We start from the raw sequence: 19110 nt of genomic DNA, 5'->3' as shown, positions 1-19110 counted from the left end.
CCCTAACACGTATATAAAACATAGGCCCCACCATGGGGATTCATGATTAGGCCATCTAACTCGTGCATCACATTGTCGATGGCCTAATCACATGGTAACCAGCAGAATGAAAAGACATGCACAAATCAGTGGGCTGCACCATGCGAGTATGATTTGGATGGTTTATGAAGTTATCCTGACCAACCAAATTGTGCATCCCATTGTGGACATGCACACAAGATGGTGGGCCCCATCATGCTAATGCACCAGTTACACCTGAAAAGATCAGATTAGTTTATCAATCCTAACCGCTGATTGTGTACGGTCATTTGTGGAAATAGACCAATAGGATGTTTTTAATTTTCTAAGCGGGTGAAGATCAACTCATTAAACCAATAATCCAAGGGCCTGTTTGGATTCATGAAAAGCATTGGAATGGAAATAGTTTTTCTTGGAAATCCTTATTTTCAAAAAAATTATGGGCAAGGAAACAATCGTTTCCTTAATTTGCTTTTCTTTTCATAAAATTCAAGTTTGTTGTTAGGCAATAAAAATAAAAAAATAAAAAAAATAAATAAATAAAAATTTTAAGAAAAAAAAAATCTTTAAATAAAAAATTTCTTAGATTTTTTTAAAGAAGTCACTAGCACGTGCCATATTAGAAGTGGAATGCTTAGAGATGAATAGTGACATATATGGCATACATGGCACATGTGAGCACTTGAAGCTGGATTGTCGCACGTGTGATATGTGATACATGTGAGGTATTTGAAGGTTAACAGTGGCACAAGACTCACACATGTGAGGTATTTGAAAGTTAACAGTGGCACAAGACTTGACAGCTGGCATATTTGAGGATTGAAGATGGACAATGGCATATGTGGCGCATGTGGGACACAAGTAAGATGAATGGTATTACAAACCGGCCCCAGACATCGGAGAGGACTTCCAGAGTCGCAGTGATTGTCCAGTAATGTCAAGCCCCAAATTCTATAAATGTCCAGGTCATGGTCGGTTATCAAGACTGTTCTGTTGATCTGATGGGTCCTACGTGAGCAACCCACCTGGAGGTTTAAGGAAAAGAGGGTCAGCAACAGTCAGCCCTTAACAGATTAGGCGGAAGTTCGGAGGATCAAGGATCTTCCAATTTGGGGGAATTACTATAGCATCCATTATAAAAATAATAATAATAATAATAATAATAATAATAATAATAATAAAATTAAAAATGGTGCTGTCAGATCAACCAGTCCAGATTACCAAACCACAAGCCATGCAAATGTGGAACTGAAAGCCACAATTCTGTTTATTGAGGTTTGGGACGCAATACACGTCTAGAAATGACGTATCAAGCAAATAGTGTCATTACCCATTACATCGTCTGATGAAATTCCAATGAATTCAATATTGTCTTTCAAAAAAAATTAATAATGACAATGATAATCGTCCCTAAACAGCTACTAATATCCAATAAATTGACAGGACCATCAACTTCATTCCTTCAGGGCCCATTTGGACACACCCTCAAAAGAGGCATTTGACACCTGAATGTCATCATGTTATGCACTTGGATGCACTTTTACAAACATCATCTCATCTCCCACTCAGCAAAATATGTATTAAAAAGCCGACTCATCGAGTCAACCAAAAAAGTGGGCATGAAAACCCCTTTTGCAGAAACCCCATTTTGTAGAAGGGCATCCAAACGGGCTCTTGATTACAGATGCTGAAGAATTTATGGCAAGATAAAGCTGGACATGCATGCTATCGGGATGAAATGAAGCTGATGACATCTTCACATCTCTGACACTTGAAGGCTGCAGCCAATAACAGCAATTCGAGCACATTGGACTGAGAGAGCCGATGTAGTCAACTAGGTTTGAACTTGTTGGATTAGGCCAGTGGTGGGCCTCTGTTTTCAAGAACGTGCAGGTGGCCAAAGTGCATTGGTGATTTTTAGGTCACATTCTGGATAACTCCCAACTAGCAATCAGTTAACAGGTGTTCCAACTCCCTATCGAATTCATCAGTCCCTGCTTCTTCATGGGGATGCTTTACTCCTGTCTGTTGATGGAACACTTCCTTTTGAGCATCCCACTCATCCGAGATCTTCCTTACTACATCTCCGATCAAGTTCTTGTTCTGAGCTATGTGCTTTATATCATCGATTCCAACCACTGCGCTGGCCTCTTTAATACAATGATAAAGATGATGTCACAAAAACAAAAGATATAGTTGACAGCCCAGACACGATGTGGGCACTGTTTTTGGTGGCACACCGGATCCACCATTATGTCTTAACTTTTATCAACAAAACAGTTGACCCATCATCAAACCAATTGAATTGATTAGGAGCTTTGCTAAGCGCAAAGGTGCCTGCAATAAAGCACACGTACACGCCACACATGTGCCAGCATAGCACATAGGTGCGAAATCCAATCCATCCATCAGGTTGGTTCAACCCTGTACATGTTTTCCCAAAAATAAATCTGGTCCGCTCAGCATGTAGGCCCCAATATTTAAAAAGTTGGATAGGTTAGAAAACTTCAGCCAAGTTTTTCAGAGCCGTAAGTTTGTTTTGCAAACTGTGGCCCACCTGACAAGTGGATAAACCTGATCCTTGGGCTAGGGCATCAATACGGTGGCGGTGTTCTGATGGATGGATTCAACCTCCGGTCTATCATCCAATGTGGGCACGTGTGGTGTGTACATGAGCTTTACTGCACACACGTATGCGCTTAGCAAAAACTCACTGGTTAGAATCTAAGTTGCGTCGAGTTGACTAAGTCAGCCAGCCGACTCAACAAGTCAGGACCAGGTCATGCCTACAAGCAAGTTTCCAAGTGACTCGGCTCGAAATCACCCTCAGTCGACTCGGCCACTTTTTGAGACAAGCACCAAGTTTTAGACCTATGGCCCAATTATCTGGGAGGCCATGAATTTCAAACGTGGACCGTTGGCTAAAATCTAATCATTCTTTTAAACAAGTGCAACATCGCCCAACTCATGGGTGGACTGACATGATTTGGGATCCACATATGATGGTGCCAGCCTGATAAAATGCCCAAATCTACAACACATGTAGGGTAAGTATGCGCAAGTGCCCATTGATTGAACTTTCTGTGTTATCATGATATGCTTGTGCAACATACTCATGTTACATTGGTATTAACTAGAGAAGGAAAGGAGAAAATGGAAGGTACCTTGGACGGCTAGTTCCTTAGCTTTTGCATATTCTGTGGACATTTTCTCTAGTCCTTTCAAGTCCAGTTCTTCACCCTGACAGATGAGTATATGAAAGTTAGCTACATGCCAGGAAAAGATGTCCTTGATAGCAGGAAACTATTACAAAGATGTAGGGAAAAGCACCAAAATATACTTTTGCTGGTAACTCCAATGACCCAAGAACTGCTAGAAACTTGGCATTTACAAGCCTACTTGCCATGAGAACAGTAGTGAATTTTGTCCAAAGGTTACCAAGGAGCAACTGTGTTCAGTCTTTTTATCATTTGAGCACTCAAGTAGCTGTAATCAGTGTTTTAAATAGTGAATAGCATGTAGCATAGCGTTCACCCCTTTGAAGCATGAAGCGTAACCTACATAGCATGTAGCGTAAGCTACACAACTTCTGGATTTTTAATCAAGGTGCTTGGTTGCACCAATGTCATGATATTCTATACCAGATTAGACTGATTAATAATGAAATTTAACAAAATTTCATGATATTTGGTGCAATAAAATGCAACCTAAAGTAATAGGAAAGGGAAATGATTAAGTATAAAGGCAAAGAAAGAGCAATGAAACTGATTTAATATTGTTATTTAGATTATTTTACTGAAAGCATTAAAAATGTTAACTAATTTTTATTGGAAATGGAAAAATGTAACAAATCATTGAAAACATCATGTGAGCTACATAGCGGGTAGCGTAGTCTACATAACGTGTAGCGCATGCAAATTATGATGTAGCGTAGGCTACAAGCGACTTAAGCTATTTTCATGAGCTACATAGCGTTAAGGCAATGCTATGCTACGTAGCATAAGCTACACGCTACATAGCATAGCTATTTAAACACTGGCTGTAATCCTGCCTTTTTATTGTTTGAGTAGAATGATATTTATTTAGATATCTCTTGAAGCAGTCTTTGCAGTTGAGAAGTCTCCTTCATTGATATCTGGGGCGCTGTAAAAGATCAAGGGCTGTCTAGTTTCTTTAGAAGTCTGTACAAGTGTGTTAACCTAGTCATACTGCCCGAGTACCCATCTTTGGTGTAAGCTAGGATCTTGTTTGGGAGATCCATTAACATCACATTTTGACATCCTTAACCATCATAACTGTATGGGGCACTAATCTTACTGGCACATCCACCAACATTATGTACGGAGAGTGGGTGAAGGCACTGAAGGGTGTACTTGTGTACGATACCAGAGGTGCTCATCCAGTTGCCCATCACATGTGATCTGGTCCAAATATCACATCACTTTAACATTTCAGACAGCAGAATAAGCATTGCATATGGACCTTTCATCAACTTTTTTATGCTTTCATATGGTTCCTCAAATCCAACAGTTACGATAATCCAGCCCTCTGATTTTTGGATCAGGTGACATCCATGGAGGGACCTGCCTAATGAGTGGCCCAGATCTTGTATATTGTGTTTTGTACTCCTGTTTACACGTGTGCTACATGTAACATTGGTGAACAGTGACGTGCATATAAGGATGAGCTGCGCTAGCCTGATCACCAATAGGTACGCGGGGAGCGTACCTACCACCACATGGGTTGAACTTTCATTAGATCCAACCTGTTTATCAGGCCGCGTACCTACCACCACATGGGTTGAACTTTCATTAGATCCAACCTGTTCATCAGGTATGCTGCCGCTCATTCAGATTGGAACCCAAAATCCTGACAAACCAAAACTTAGGTTAGGCCACACCATAGGAAAGAGTTGGTATGGAATGCCCACCACTGGTTTTGTGCAGGGCCCACAGTGCTGTACATATTTCATCCAATCCATTCATCTAACTTGCCTCGACAGGATGAAAGCATTCACCAAAAACCATGCTATTCCAAAAATAAGGTGGTCCATAACACGTGAACTTAGAGGCATTATTACCTATGGGGTGGCCCACCTAAGTGTTGAATCAGCCTGATTTGAGATCAAGAGCTAAAGAGGTGTTGTACCCGATAGACAGGGTGGATCTCATGCACTTATGATGCAGGACAATTAACCACTTGCTCTAAAAGCTCGAACTATTAGAGTATGGCGAATTAATCCCTTTATCTCATAGCCCGAGCCCCACATCGCATGGGTTAGGACCTTGTCCGAACCACCTTCGTGAGCCCCAAATCACATGGGCCGCCCACCCCGAGTGTGTCCCCGCATCCCACAAACTACACCACTCGAGCCTAGTGTGAAATGTGCATTAATCACCCCCGGTGAGGAGTCTCGAACACGAGTCCTCCTCCATGGGCCACAGTCACCCCAAGTGTGCCCCTGCATCCCACAAGCGACCCCACTCGAGCCCGGTGTGAAAATGTCCCTGCATTAATCACCCCTAGTGAGGAGTCTTGAACACGAGACCTCCTGCTCTGATACCAATTTGATGCAGGACAATTAACAACTTGCTCTAGAAGCTCGAACTGTTAGAGTATGGCGAATTAATCCCTTTATCTCATAGCCCAGGCCCCGCATCACATGGGTTAAGACCTCGGCTGAACCCCCTTTGTAGGCCCCAAATCACATGGGCCACCCACCCCAAGTGTCCCCGCATCCCACGGACTACACCACTCGAGCCTAATGTGAAATGCGCATTAATCACCCCCGGTGAGGAATCTTGAACACGACACCTCCTCCATGGGCCGCACCCACCCCGAGTGTGCCCCTGCATCCCACAAGCGACCCCACTCGAGCCCAGTGTGAAAATGCCCCCGCATTAACTTAAAGTCCTTCCCCTCACAGACTGTGCCTACTAGTAGTCGAACAAGAGTTTTCCTATAAGAATAGAATTCCATTAGATGTAATAAAGTCATAATTTGGCATTTTAAATCACCTCGAAGACTACCCGCCATGTTTAAAAAATGAGGAATGAGACATCGGATTCTAAACAGTGTCCCAATAGGCACTTTTAGATGCACTATGTGCATTGTGTCAGCTTTTCTGTTCATTCTATGTGGGAGGTGGGGTGGGGAAGGACCAAGTAGTAGTAACCAATCATGATTGCCTCAATTGGCATCTGATTTTCTTGGTTTCTGAATCTTTCTCCTACGTGTAAAAATCAGGTTATTTTCATAACTACTCAGGACAGGACACAACTTACAAGATCCATTTGCAGACGCTCATCAATCCGGGTATTTGCAAATAACCTGTTTGATCAAAGGGAAACAATCACAGTTGAAAGCTTAGTACAAATATTATAAGAAGCAAAACTGACTCGAGTGAAATAAAAAAGAAAATGTACTGAGTTGGGAAGATACGTTTTATAAGCGAATTGGATACGTGCATTCTGTAGCTTTGTGATTTCATCAACTCTCTCAGTCACTGAACTGTCATCTATGTCAACAGACCCAAACAGAAACATGTTTCTTTCTAGCATCCTTTTGACTAGAACAGGTAGAACTCCGATACCATTTTGTTTTGCATCAATAACAATGTTTCTTAACTTACCCAATTCTCCTGTTTGAAACAGCAGAAATAATTGAGAGAGAGAGCTGAAAGAAGTAAGCTAACATGAAAAATCCCTAATGTCAACCCAGCATATTTGACATTATATATGCTTGAAAGAAGAAAATCTCCAAAAATTATGCAAATATGTTTTTGTGGACTATTTACAAGTTTCACAATTTGCAGTGAAATGATAAATCATAACTCCACCTAATATGGTTCTTGTTTACCAAATTGCACCAATAAAAGGTGGATGTCTTTTGCTGACATTAATTCAATTCCCCGGGATTTCCAAATGGTTGACATAGCCTTCAAAAGTTTAAAACAGTGATCCAGTAGAGGATAAGCAGGTGTTTAATTTTGAGGCCCAACCACATTGGTGAAGCCCAGTTGAATTAGCATCTCGTATTGAGTTTAGCACCAAATGTTTATCCATATATTTATTTCAATATATTTCCAAATTCATGAAGTACATCCTTGTCATAACATGCCAAGGAATCTAAGACCATTTGAACTAGATTTGCTATGATAGAATGGAAGAAAGTTTAACCACAAGAAATGTTAATGTCCATCTTAATGATGCTCAATAATGTGTTAATACATGGAGTATTATACAGTAGCTAAACATGCTTACCGCCTAATCTTAAAGAGGTATAGGAGTGTGTTTTTGGACTTCTGATGTAAGAAATAGAATTGATGGAACCATTTTTGAGATAACATGGAATACACTAACAATCCGCATGAAACAAACAGCTCACAACAAGTGTTAGCTTTGTTTTTGTTTCTAGAAGAACAACAAAAACAAATACAAATACAAATACAAAAAAACTCATGACGATGATGTGTTATCCAGATGCAAGTGGTCATGATGTAAAACAGAAACCATACCAAGAGACAAATAAATCTTGAAAGGAGGCTTGAATGGCTGAGTCTCATAAAGGCAATAAAGGCAATATAGCCCGCCCAATCTTTGCGACAGGGAACCAGTAGAAACCATGTGACCTGCATAACCCAATAGTTCTTTCATTACATAAAGCTTTAAAGCTTGGATCTTTCTTTCTAAACCATCGGATCAATGCTTCTACCTTTTACATTAATGATCATAAACATCTTCCAATGAGAAAATAAAACTAAGAGATCACATCCTATTCATTAGATTTTAGTCTCCTTAATAATATGGCAGCAGAAACATTGGAAGTATGACTCTGCTGCCAATACACCAAGTTCCAGCCAAATGGTTTGTTTCCAACTGGAAAGTAGCCTCAAGTGTAGAAGGCTTACAAAATCAAATCGCTATTAGTTGAAAAAGCTTGCCATAGAGAGGATGTATGAAATAAGACAAATATTTTGGATGTACATGTAAAAGGGGATGGGAAACTATAAGCTAACATTGAGAGAAGGTGGGTCCATAGCCAAAATTGCTTAAAAGCAGCAATCAAGTAGTGCTCTAGTGTCATCTGGACACATCGTGTACAATACAAGTGTGTGATCTTTCATGAGACATAGATATAACTACTATAAATAAAGGATGAAACACAGATGAATTTAAGAGAAAATAGTTCACAACAATAGGAGACAAGATGAATAATATTTTTACTCCAAAAGGAAAGTCACGTGTCAGAATACATGAGAATGACAAGGAGAGACTGATTATGGCATGCAACCTATCTAGATCTTTATATAACCAAGACAAGCCTATTGGATGAAGGAAATCTCATCTTTCACACTAAGGAAGCTGTAGGAAATCTCATCTTTCACACTAAGATAGGGCTTGCATTCTTAGATAGGGCTTGCATGCCTGTAAATCATTTCCATGAGAAAACCTTAAGGCATCAAAGTGGTTGCTGAGCAAGAGGGGTACGGAAGATGGAAAACCTGAGAAATGGACAACCATTAAGAACAGGGAAGGCTACTTTTGCCTCCCAAACAAAAGGAAAGTGGAAAACATGGAATGGGAGAAATAAGAGAAATTCTAGAGAGAGATGCTTTTACACTGAAACCAACAAAAAGAAACAAGATCACCATTATTACGGGCTAAGACAAGAAGGGCTTATTGAGCAAAGCGTACAAGATGTTTTCTAAGAAATGGAGGTTGGTCGCTTGAAGCCCATTCAGGTCGTCGGCAACACATACAGACAGCCGGAAAGAGAAAGGTATGCCAATGAAATCGGCAGAATAATTTGGTCCTCGAACACCCTGTGAGTGGCTCAAATAGTGGGGATCAGCAAGGCCACAAACACGAACAATACATGAGTTTCTCGATCAGGATCAAATCAGGCTCCTTCAATACTGGAGCTGGAAAACTAAGGTGGAAAACTAAGGAACACCTCAAGGCTAGGAAACTCAAAACCAATTCATTAACTTTTTAGAAAAATTGCACATTATTTATTTATAGAGGTTTATGCTATCTTCATCAAGAGTGTTAATTTAATCCTAACTAATCTCCAACTAAGAATTAAAGTTTATCTAAGAACTAAAAGATAAGGTAACATGATCGAAAAGTAGATAACAGGGTCTCCAAATCCTCATGTGGGGCCCATGCTGCTGGCCTACACATTACATGCACTGGCCCTTGATCATGCCTGTACCATCACTGGAGGAAGAATAAGAAACCAAAGACCAAAATAATGTGGAAATAACCACTGGAAGGTGTTCTTAAATTCCATTCCAGTGGAAGTTCATCAGTAATCCAAGATGCTTTGGTATTGGTGTGAGGTTCGTGACATTAGGAGGGTTGGTAAATTGGTCTCTTCCAATACCATTGGCTTGTAGTTATTTCTCAGGTAAGTTAAACATGAAAGGAACTCATTCAAAGTAGTTCCATGGACTTGAGGAAAATCAGGGTCAGAGATATGCAGGGACTATCAATGAGACATGATTAACCTACTAAAGGTTTCTTTTGTCATGTTCTTCACAAGGCTAGTAAGGTGACAGAAACTTTCTATGGGAGGGCATGGCTAGGACATCTACTTGTAAAGAAAATTTCTATCCTCTTTCAATGTGCGTTTCTCACTAGTCATAAAATTACCATTTACAAGGGGAAAAAAGAAAAAGAAAAAAGAAAGAGGAAATGGAAAAACATTTAATAGAGAATCATAAGAACATACTGATTGAATGGGCATACAATGACTGCATGAACAAGGCCAAATTGTAGGCTGGCTTGGCCTCATAAATAAAGGAGAACTTTCGAGACAGCCATACTCTCTTCATATCAGCCAAAGTTGTTAATCCATCCTGAAATTTGAATGAAATGTTAAAGGTTACTGTGGAACCACACACGTATGAAAAAATGCAGACGCGCGCATGCACAGAGAGAGAGAGAGAGAGAGAGAGAGAGAGAGAGAGAGAGAGAGAGTGAAACAAGACTAATACCTCAGAGAACTCATTTATAAGCTCATCAATGTCACGCTTGAAAGGGGTGAGGTCCATAGCTCGACTCCTTAACCTAAATCATGGAAAGTATTTAACACCATAAATACTTGTACATCAAAAATAAAGTATATTTTCCCTCAAAGAATGCATCAAAAAGAAAGTTGCAGTTGTGAAGCATCAAAAAGACCGAAAAATAGATCCAAAGAAAGACATGAGAAGAAGTAATGCCAAACAACTGTCTTCTTTTCTTGATCAATAAGAATTAGTGTTTTAAATAGCGGTAGCGTGATGCATAGCGCTCAGCCCTCTATGGCGTGTAGCGTAAATACGTAGCATGTAGCGTAAGCTATACGATATTTCTATTTTTTAATTTAAAAATAGGACAAATATAATAAATAGTGGGAAAAAAAAAGGGGGGGGAAATATAAAATTGCCTAAAAGATGATTCATTTTATCAATTATTAGCATGTTCAAAAAAGTTATTAGTTATCATTTATCAAAAGTCAATCCACATACATAAGCCAAATCAAATCATTATCGCATCAACAACTTCCTAAGCAAACCACTTTAATTAATAATGTCTAATTGAAACCACAAGTCACAATTATGAAAAGAAATAAAAATCTCATAGGTTAAAAGTATCAAGTACAATACAAGTGTCACATTCCTCAACATTAGAAACAAAGAAAACGTGAAAAAATAAAAATAAAAACTAAAATAGTAAAAAAAATACATTGTAGCTTACGCTACGCGCAACGTAGCTGTAGCGTACGCTACGACCCCTGTAGCGTACACTACAGGGGATTTACGCTATTTGGGACGCTACGTAGCGCTACGGCCACGCTACGTAGCGTACGCTACGGGCGCTATTTGAACTGATAAGAATTGTTCTTGTGAATATAGGAAAATAAAAGTCTTCGGAAAAATGGTCTTGGCTTTCCAAGTGTAAAGTGCTACATTGGGAATGGTCCATTGGTGTAGCAAGATCATAATTTTGTTCTAAGGATGCAAAAATAGCAGCATTAGAGTGCTTGTGGATGTTACATGTTGTCAAAGATGTCAAACACCTTATCACCCTTGATAAAATAAATAGCATTCAGAGACAATGAAAAATAAAGGATTTAAACTATCCCATAGAGAAGATACTCGTATAATCATCTTGGTGACAATTGTCTTGGCACCCTTCTGTGAGAACTGATGTCATATTGTAGACCTGATTTCTGTTGGTAGTATTTTAGGAAGATGGACATCGATGTGCTTTTTCTTTTCTTTTTTAAGTAACAGCCACTTTATTAAGCAACCTCACGAGAAGTGAGTAAAGAATACTACACCCAACAAAAGCAAGGAAAAACCAAAAAACCATAACTACTCTAAGGGAAGAGACCCCAGAGAGCTAAACAAAACGAATCTAACCCTCTAAGGAAGCCTTAACTTTAGCTATAGCCTCCACTACCCTAGCTAGAATATTCTCACCCATTTCTCATCCCCCAAATAACCCAAAACATAGCCATAATGAGCAATTTCCAGGCTGCTTGACCACGTTTACCAACCCCGCGATCGTGCCAAGCCCACAGGAGATCTTCCACCGTGGCCGACATCACCCAATCCATATGAAAAGTGATAGGAAATGGCTCCGCACCTTTCCGACAAAGGGACAGTGTTACGCCCCAAACTCGGAAACCGGGCTCACAAAATTCCCGATCGCCGAATCCGGCGCCGACAGCCTCCGTAGTACTCCATTCTCGGCTCCCGGCACCCATATACCAGGTTCCGATCCTGGGATCCTACAAGGAGGATTTTCAACATCAATTTGATTCGTAATAAGCATAACCATAAGCATAACCCATGAACAAACACCACAAGAACACCATCACAAAATCTATTATGATAAAAAACTTTAAGGTACAATACGTATAAAGGAAAATACAAGATAATAATAATGAAAACTCCTGAAGCTCGACTGCACGCTCCTGCTGCGACTAAGCTACAGCTGCGTCCTGGCGTCACCTGCATGCATCAATCGTGCATAAGCTTATAGAAAGCTTAAAGAGTGGTGTAAGTGTGTGCGCAATATGAGCGTGCTCAGAATGCAATATCAGAGTAATGCGGAATCATGTTGATGAGTCCATGAATGCAATCAGCCGTACCAAGGCTATGCGATGCAAGGCATGAATGCTATCGGCCACACCAAGGCCATACGATACAAGGCCTACATAGCCAATGTCATGTGCAAGATGCAGCTCAAGCATACCAATCCACATATCAATCCAGCTCATCTCTGGAGCATCATATATCAATACAGTTCTCAGTGGATAATCACCAGGGTTTAGTACACTCCAAATGACACTCTCCTTTCCTCAGGCGCGCAATCTAAGTGGGCGTAAGAAAGCTCACTATCCAGCTGGTCAATAGTCTGCCAATACCTATCCGATATGTCGATAGCGGACCCATTTACAAGCTGGTCACACTCAGCCTAGCAATGCCCCCTACCCTCGGGCGGGTAAGGCAACACCCCCTTCCAACCGACCATGACACAGTGGGAGACGCAACCTCCTGATATTCAGCCCTCATGCGCTCATGTATCTACTCGGTCTTGACGTTAGAGTCATCCTCCGGTACCATCGGATTTAGGTATTTTCACCCAGGGACATCTATGGCATCCCGATGCTAGTAACAATATTTTCGGTATCCGATCCTGTCATCCACGATATGCTTGTGGAGGCCACAGCCCTGATGTCGCTAGGGCGTACAATAATCATGTCATACAAATTCGAGGTGCATGAATCACACATTCAGTCATGCAGCAATCCCACGCGTACCACGCGCTCATGTGAGGCAACTCCGCCTATCAAGAAGCTGCATAAACAATCTGCCCGAAGGCATATGTTATGATCAGTCACTCCTCATATCAAGCATACATATGATACGCATGAGTATGAATCATGGAGCCATACTAAGCATGTTATATGGTGATGAACTCTATTCATAACGAAGATGGGCCTAGGCAGCTTACACATTACAAATGTGAGCCTAACAATGGGCCCTAGGGAAAGTTACGATGCAAACATTTAACCATCATTGCTCTTAGAATGTGGACGTTAAACCATCATTGCTCCCAAGGCATGGCCCGCCATAAACATCATTACATACATCATGGTGGAATCACACATCGCAATGGACCTCATATACATCACATTTGACCTCACACAAAGGCCTCACATACATCTCATTGGGCCTCACTCATGGTCCTTATATTCATCACATTGGACCTTAACCCTTGGGCCTCAAATACATCACAATGGGCCTCATATGCATCAAGTGGGCCGCATCACATGGGCCGCACTAATGGGCCTCATATACATCAAGTGGGCCGCACCAATGGGCCTCAACCCGTGGGCCTCAAACACATCATAAAGGGCCTCTCATGCGAGCCCAAAGTACATCACATGAAGGTGAGACCCATACACTGCATTTCCATTATATTATGCCTACACCATTCATCTATTTTTAGGGGTCATTTTAGAGAATTTCCCAAAACTGAATCATATCGAAAGATCATCTGGACCATACCACAAATAACAGTGGAGATAATGTTTTCCACTGTTTAAACCACACAGGGACACCATAACATTTATTTTCCATCCAATTTGTTCATAAGGTCACAAAGACCTAAATTAAGAGGAAAAACAAATTTCATACCGATCCAAAACCTCTGTGCTCCCAAAAGGGTTTCAACGATAAGCATTCACTCCTCCGCTGTTTTCTGCAGTGTGGTCCACCTGATAGATTTGTCTTATTTTTAATCTCAAGCCTTAAGACGAGCTCAACAATTGGATGGATGGTTTGGATGTAGCACATACATCATGGCGTGGATCCCACCGTCCAGCCATCTAGACGGTGTGGATCATCACATACATCAGGGTTGTGGCCCACAGTCTTGCTGGAACTCATCCAGCAGCTAAACAGCTGGTTTAGGGTGGTCCAGCCAATCACTGTCCAGAGATTGGACGGTGATGATACAATACATAGGGGTGGGTCCCACCCATCCAGGGTGTTGGATGGTATGGATTTAACACATACCTCATGATAGGGCCCACAGATGGATGGTTGGCGTGGATACAATGTATAAGGTGGGCCCCACCAGCAAATGGGTGAACGGTTGGGATCCCATGATGGAGGTTTGCTGACGGCAATACAGCAGCTAAATAGCTGTTGTAGGTACACCGACCTATCGGCTTCTACAAAGGTGGGTCCCAAGTGGGGACCACCATAATATATTATATATATTATTATTATTATTATTTTATTTGTTGTTTGTTTTTATTGCAGATCAGCAGCGTCCAATGTCCAGTGATGGACGGCTGGATAAAATACATACAACAAAGTGGCCCACCGTCCAAGCAATGGACGGTGAGGATGCCACATTAGCAATGGGTCCATGTGATGGACGACATAGATAGAACACAAACATCAGTGGGGTCCACGTGGGTGGGCCCCCGATTTGGTCCACTTGGTTGGACGACATGGATCAAATACATTCATCATGATGGGATCCATCTAGGTGAGCCACACGGCCACATGGTCCCACGTGTGGACAGCATGGATAAAAATACATACATTACAGGTGGGCCATGACATGTGGGAAAAAGAAAGAGAGGGAGAGAGAGAGAGAGAGAGAGATCGGCGTAGTGGAGGGACCCCGTCACTATGGGGCCCTCTTTGATCACACACATATATCAAAATGGGTCCCAAAATAAGTGGGGCCCTTAAATGGAAATCAACGGTAGATCACCCACCGATTTCGCTCCTTCTTGGCTCCTTGGACTCCTAAACTCCTTAGCTTTCCCTTTGATGGAAGTTGATGAAGGTTGGATGGTGGAGATGGGTGATACGGTGGTAGGGAGTGGGCCACACCATAGCTTCTCCATAGGAAGCTTGGACGGTCACCTCTCCTTGGATTACTTGGAATAATGGTGAAGAAAATGAGAGAGATAGGAGATGTAAGAAGAGAGGGATGGGTTGTTGTAAGGAAGGTTGACTTTAAGGATGGGAGAGAGAGGGGCGCCATGCTTATTGGTAAGAGAGGCATGGGTGTTGTACCTATTGTACTTGACTTGATTGATGTGATTGATTGATAGATTTTCTTAGGATTTGCAACGCGCGGTGTTTTCCTCGAGATAAACGCGGGCCCACAACTCCTGGCCTAGGTATCGAATCGGAGTGTGAGACGCGGCGTTAGAACCACGGCGACGGCGCAGTCGCATGGGTACCATCTCCGGTCAAGTCGACTCAGATTGACATGACGCGACTCAGGGTCGCGCGCAAATGCTATCTAGGCATCGCGGGTCGCTGGAATTCGACCAGGAGAACCGCGGGAGTCTACGAAATGGTACAATCTAGGACACGGGCCTGACATACAGTGAATAAAAAGGTGATCGATCGACTCCCCACTATTCATACACAACAAACAAATACTAGGGAGAATCATAGCTCTTCTCTGTAAATTATCAAGGATAAGGATCCTCTTTCAACAAACCAACCACACGCAGACTACAACCTAGGGAGGAGCCCCATAAAACTAGTGCTGAAATGGACGAATAGCAAATCGTTGCAAAGGGTTTGAAATCAAGCGGAAGAGAGATTTAACAGAAAACTTCCCTGAAGGACTACGATTCCAGACCATTTCATCTTCCTTCGAAATGTCAATATTCACGTTGCAAAGCATCTGGAGCAAGCTAGCGAACTCGCCAATTTCAGCATCCAATAAGTCCTTGCGGCAAGGAGGAGCCCAAACCACTGAACCCCCGATAATTGAAAAACAATCTTCCACAACGACAAAGCGATCAGGAGCAAGGTGAGCAATCCTAGGGAAAAGCGCTTGCAACGCATGATCACCGCACCACGCGTCCACCCAAAAATGAATGCAAACCCCCTTCCCAAGGGCAAAGGAGATACCCCCTGACAAGGTTCTCAGTAGCCGTCACCGACTTCCAAATCGCTGAAGCCCGATATAGAGAAGAGGTCTCAACAAACCATCCACCTGAGTACCATACCTGGCAACAACTAACTCCCTCCACATCTTGCCTTCTTCCGCACCGAACCTCCAAATCCATTTTTCGAGTAACATTGTATTCATAGTCCCCAAAGGTTTAATGCCTGCCCCGCCTTCTTCAATCTTGTTTGCATACCTCGTTCCATTTGAGTATATGAAATTTCCTGCCATCGCTAGCACCCTTCGAAAGAAAGTCCCGTCTCATCTTCTCAAGCCTTGGCAAGACCGACTTCGGGCACTGGAACAAAGATAAAAAAGTATAAGGGCATGTTGGCAAAAGTAGTCTTTATGAGAGTTAAGTGGCCCCCTAGCAAAAGATAGCGACATTGCCAACAAGCGAACTTCCTTTCAATTCTCTCAATCTCCCAATCCCAAAGATAAGAAGCAGGTTTACCAATACAAAGATGCAAACCGAGATAGGCAGAGGGAAAAGATCTGATTTTACAACCAAAATTGCCGGTGAGAGACTTTAGCTCTTGCTCCCCTACATGAATGCCCAAAAGGTTCAATTTTGCCGCATTAACTTTAAGACCCAAAGTTGCTTCAAAGCAAACCGTCAACTTATGTAAATTATCAACAGCCTTAGCCTCCGCCTCACAGAATAGTAATGTGTCGTCCGCATACTAGAGATGAGCAATCTGAGGACTATTTCCAGCAACATTGAAGCCCCGAAACAAGCCAAACTCCGCCCATCTGCGAAGCATAGCACTCAATGCTTCACCAATAACCACAAATAAATAATGAGATAAAGGATTCCCTTGCCTCAACCCTCTTGAGGACTTAAAATGCCCCTTAGACGATCCATTCAAAAGGACAAAAAAAAGAGGGAGATTAAACACAAGCCCTAATCCAATATCTCCACTTCTGGCTACAACCAATCCTAAGTAGCATATAATCCAAAAAAAATAATCCCAATCAACATGATCATATGCCTTTTCTATATCCAAATTGCACACAAGCCCACTTGTATTCTCTTTGTACCTGAAGTTAATACATTCATGATCCGCTAACGCATTGTCCGAAATTTATCTTCCTGCAACAAAAGCACCTTGATTTTCCTATACAACTCTAGGGAGCACGCTCTTGAATCTATCTGCCAGGATTTTATAAGGTACTCCAATGAGACTAATTGGCCTGAAGTCCTTAATTTGCTCCGCCCCTTCCACCTTCGGAAATAGGATAATGAAGGTGGCCCCCATCTCAGACGACAAGCGACCCCTATCAGCAAAGTTAGAGATGAAATCCATAACATCATTTGTATGCCAAATTTTCTAAAAGAAGAGAATACAAAATCTCTTGGGGCCTGGGGCCTGGGGCCTTATCCCCACACATCGCACGCAAAGCCGAGACAACCTCCTCCTCCAGAATGGGTCTATCAAGCAAGGAAGCTTCATCCTCTAGAATCTTCTCAAACTGGATATTATCTAGCCTCGGCCTCCCCCATTTTTCAGCAGTCAGAAGATTCTGGAAAGAGGATGTAATAGAGTTAGCAAAAACAACCTTGTTTGAGGTATGGTTGCCATTAATGAACAGACTAGATAGCCTATTGCTGCAGGCCCGAGCACTAGCTACGCTATGAAAGTAGAAAGTGTTCACGTCGCCCTCCTTTAACCAAATGGCCCTTGATCTCTGCGTCCACCTAATCTCTTCTTCCTTAGCCTTCTGAGCATATATGAGAGATAGGTTGTTTCTTTTCTCCCTGTCTTCCTCCGATAAAGCTCCACACTCTTCTGACAGATAGAAAACATGAATTTCTTCAACTATTTTGTCAAATTCAGCCTCTCTCGCCTCAATAAAATCCTTTTTCCAGTCTCACTCTTTCCTTAAGCAATTTGAGCTTCCTAACAAGCCTGAATCCTGCGTATCCATCCACAGAAAATGAACCTCACCAGTCTGCCACCAGCTGTCCATCCACCTCTAACAAGGCTGCCTCAAATCTAAAGGGCCTAGGACCCCAATTCTCTTCCAGAACTTCAAGCACGATAGGTCTATGATCGGAAATGGCCCCGAGCAGACCTCGCTAAATCGCTACCAGAAATCTATCAGCCCAATCAGTTGAAATTAAAAATCTGTCAAGATGCGACATAATGGCATCTGCTTGACCATTTGTCCAAGTAAATCTGGCCCCTCCCAATGGCAAATCCAACAACTGATGTCGATTAATCCAATCAGAAAAAGAGACCATGCTTTTAGAGATTTTTGCTCCCTTGGACTTCGCATATGAGAAGCACAATACGTTGAAGTCCCCTCCTACGCACCAAGGAAAGCTCCATTTCTGTCTAACCCCATCAAGCTCTTCCCATAACTGGCTACGCATATCTCTTTTGCATGAACCATAGACCGTGGTCATCACCCATTGGAAGCCAGTTGAAACATCGCATGGCAAAACAGACAAAGTAAAAGACCCGGGCAGAAAATCGACCTTTCTCCATTTATCTGTGTTCCAAGAGAGAATAATTCCCCCTGTAGTACCCACTGCATCAACAGCAATGAAATCCTTATTTTCAATAGCCCATACAGAGTCTAATGTACCTGGAGGAAAGTCCAGAAGCTTGGATTCCTGAAATACGAGGATGTCGACCTTCGCTCTTTTACAAACTTTCCTAATCTTGGTTCACTTGACTCTGCTCCCCATCTCCCTCACATTCCAAGACAGAATGATCATTGATCACCTCCCTTCCCCGATCCAGCCCTCTTGCCGCCATTGTTTCTAGTCGCGACTTCGTAATTAACGTCGAAGGATTCCCGGAAGGCTGGCTTCCCATTAATTTCTCGCGGGTTTTCGGAAGAGCCAAAGCGGTGATGGAAGTCGACATCGATTTCCTTTGACCATATGTATATCAATTTTACTTGATTTAGCAAATAGTGTGTTTGTTATTACTCAAAAAAATCAACTTACTAATGATAAGCAAATAACACATTTTTTTACTATTTTAATAAGCAAATAGCACATATGTTAATGGAAATAATGAAATCCTTATCTGAAGAAGTCCAGTTGAAATAATTAGAAGGAAAGAGAAGGGACTTATTGTATATTATA

At 41.9% G+C, this 19110-nt stretch overlaps 1 protein-coding gene and 1 long non-coding RNA gene across 2 annotated transcripts; both read right to left on the bottom strand.

Annotated features, from left to right (window-relative positions):
• Positions 1-1251: 1251 nt before the first annotated feature.
• On the bottom strand, positions 1252-18833 carry LOC131232538 (uncharacterized). The gene is made up of 8 exons (XM_058228842.1): positions 18603-18833; positions 10019-10091; positions 9754-9880; positions 7535-7648; positions 6460-6658; positions 6303-6348; positions 3183-3258; positions 1252-2168 (listed from the first exon to the last, which is right to left on the bottom strand). The coding sequence occupies exons 2-8, from the start codon at positions 10073-10075 to the stop codon at positions 1963-1965; spliced, it is 825 nt and encodes a 274-aa protein (XP_058084825.1). The 5' UTR covers positions 10076-10091; positions 18603-18833; the 3' UTR covers positions 1252-1962.
• Positions 3265-5445, bottom strand: LOC131232539 (uncharacterized). The gene is made up of 3 exons (XR_009164880.1): positions 4841-5445; positions 3987-4783; positions 3265-3953 (listed from the first exon to the last, which is right to left on the bottom strand). It is a non-coding gene; the product is annotated as an uncharacterized LOC131232539 (long non-coding RNA).
• Positions 18834-19110: the final 277 nt, after the last annotated feature.

This window comes from Magnolia sinica, chromosome 18 (genome assembly GCF_029962835.1).
Source record: "Magnolia sinica isolate HGM2019 chromosome 18, MsV1, whole genome shotgun sequence".
NCBI lineage: Eukaryota > Viridiplantae > Streptophyta > Magnoliopsida > Magnoliales > Magnoliaceae > Magnolia > Magnolia sinica.
This window is presented reverse-complemented; position numbering and strand designations above follow the sequence as displayed.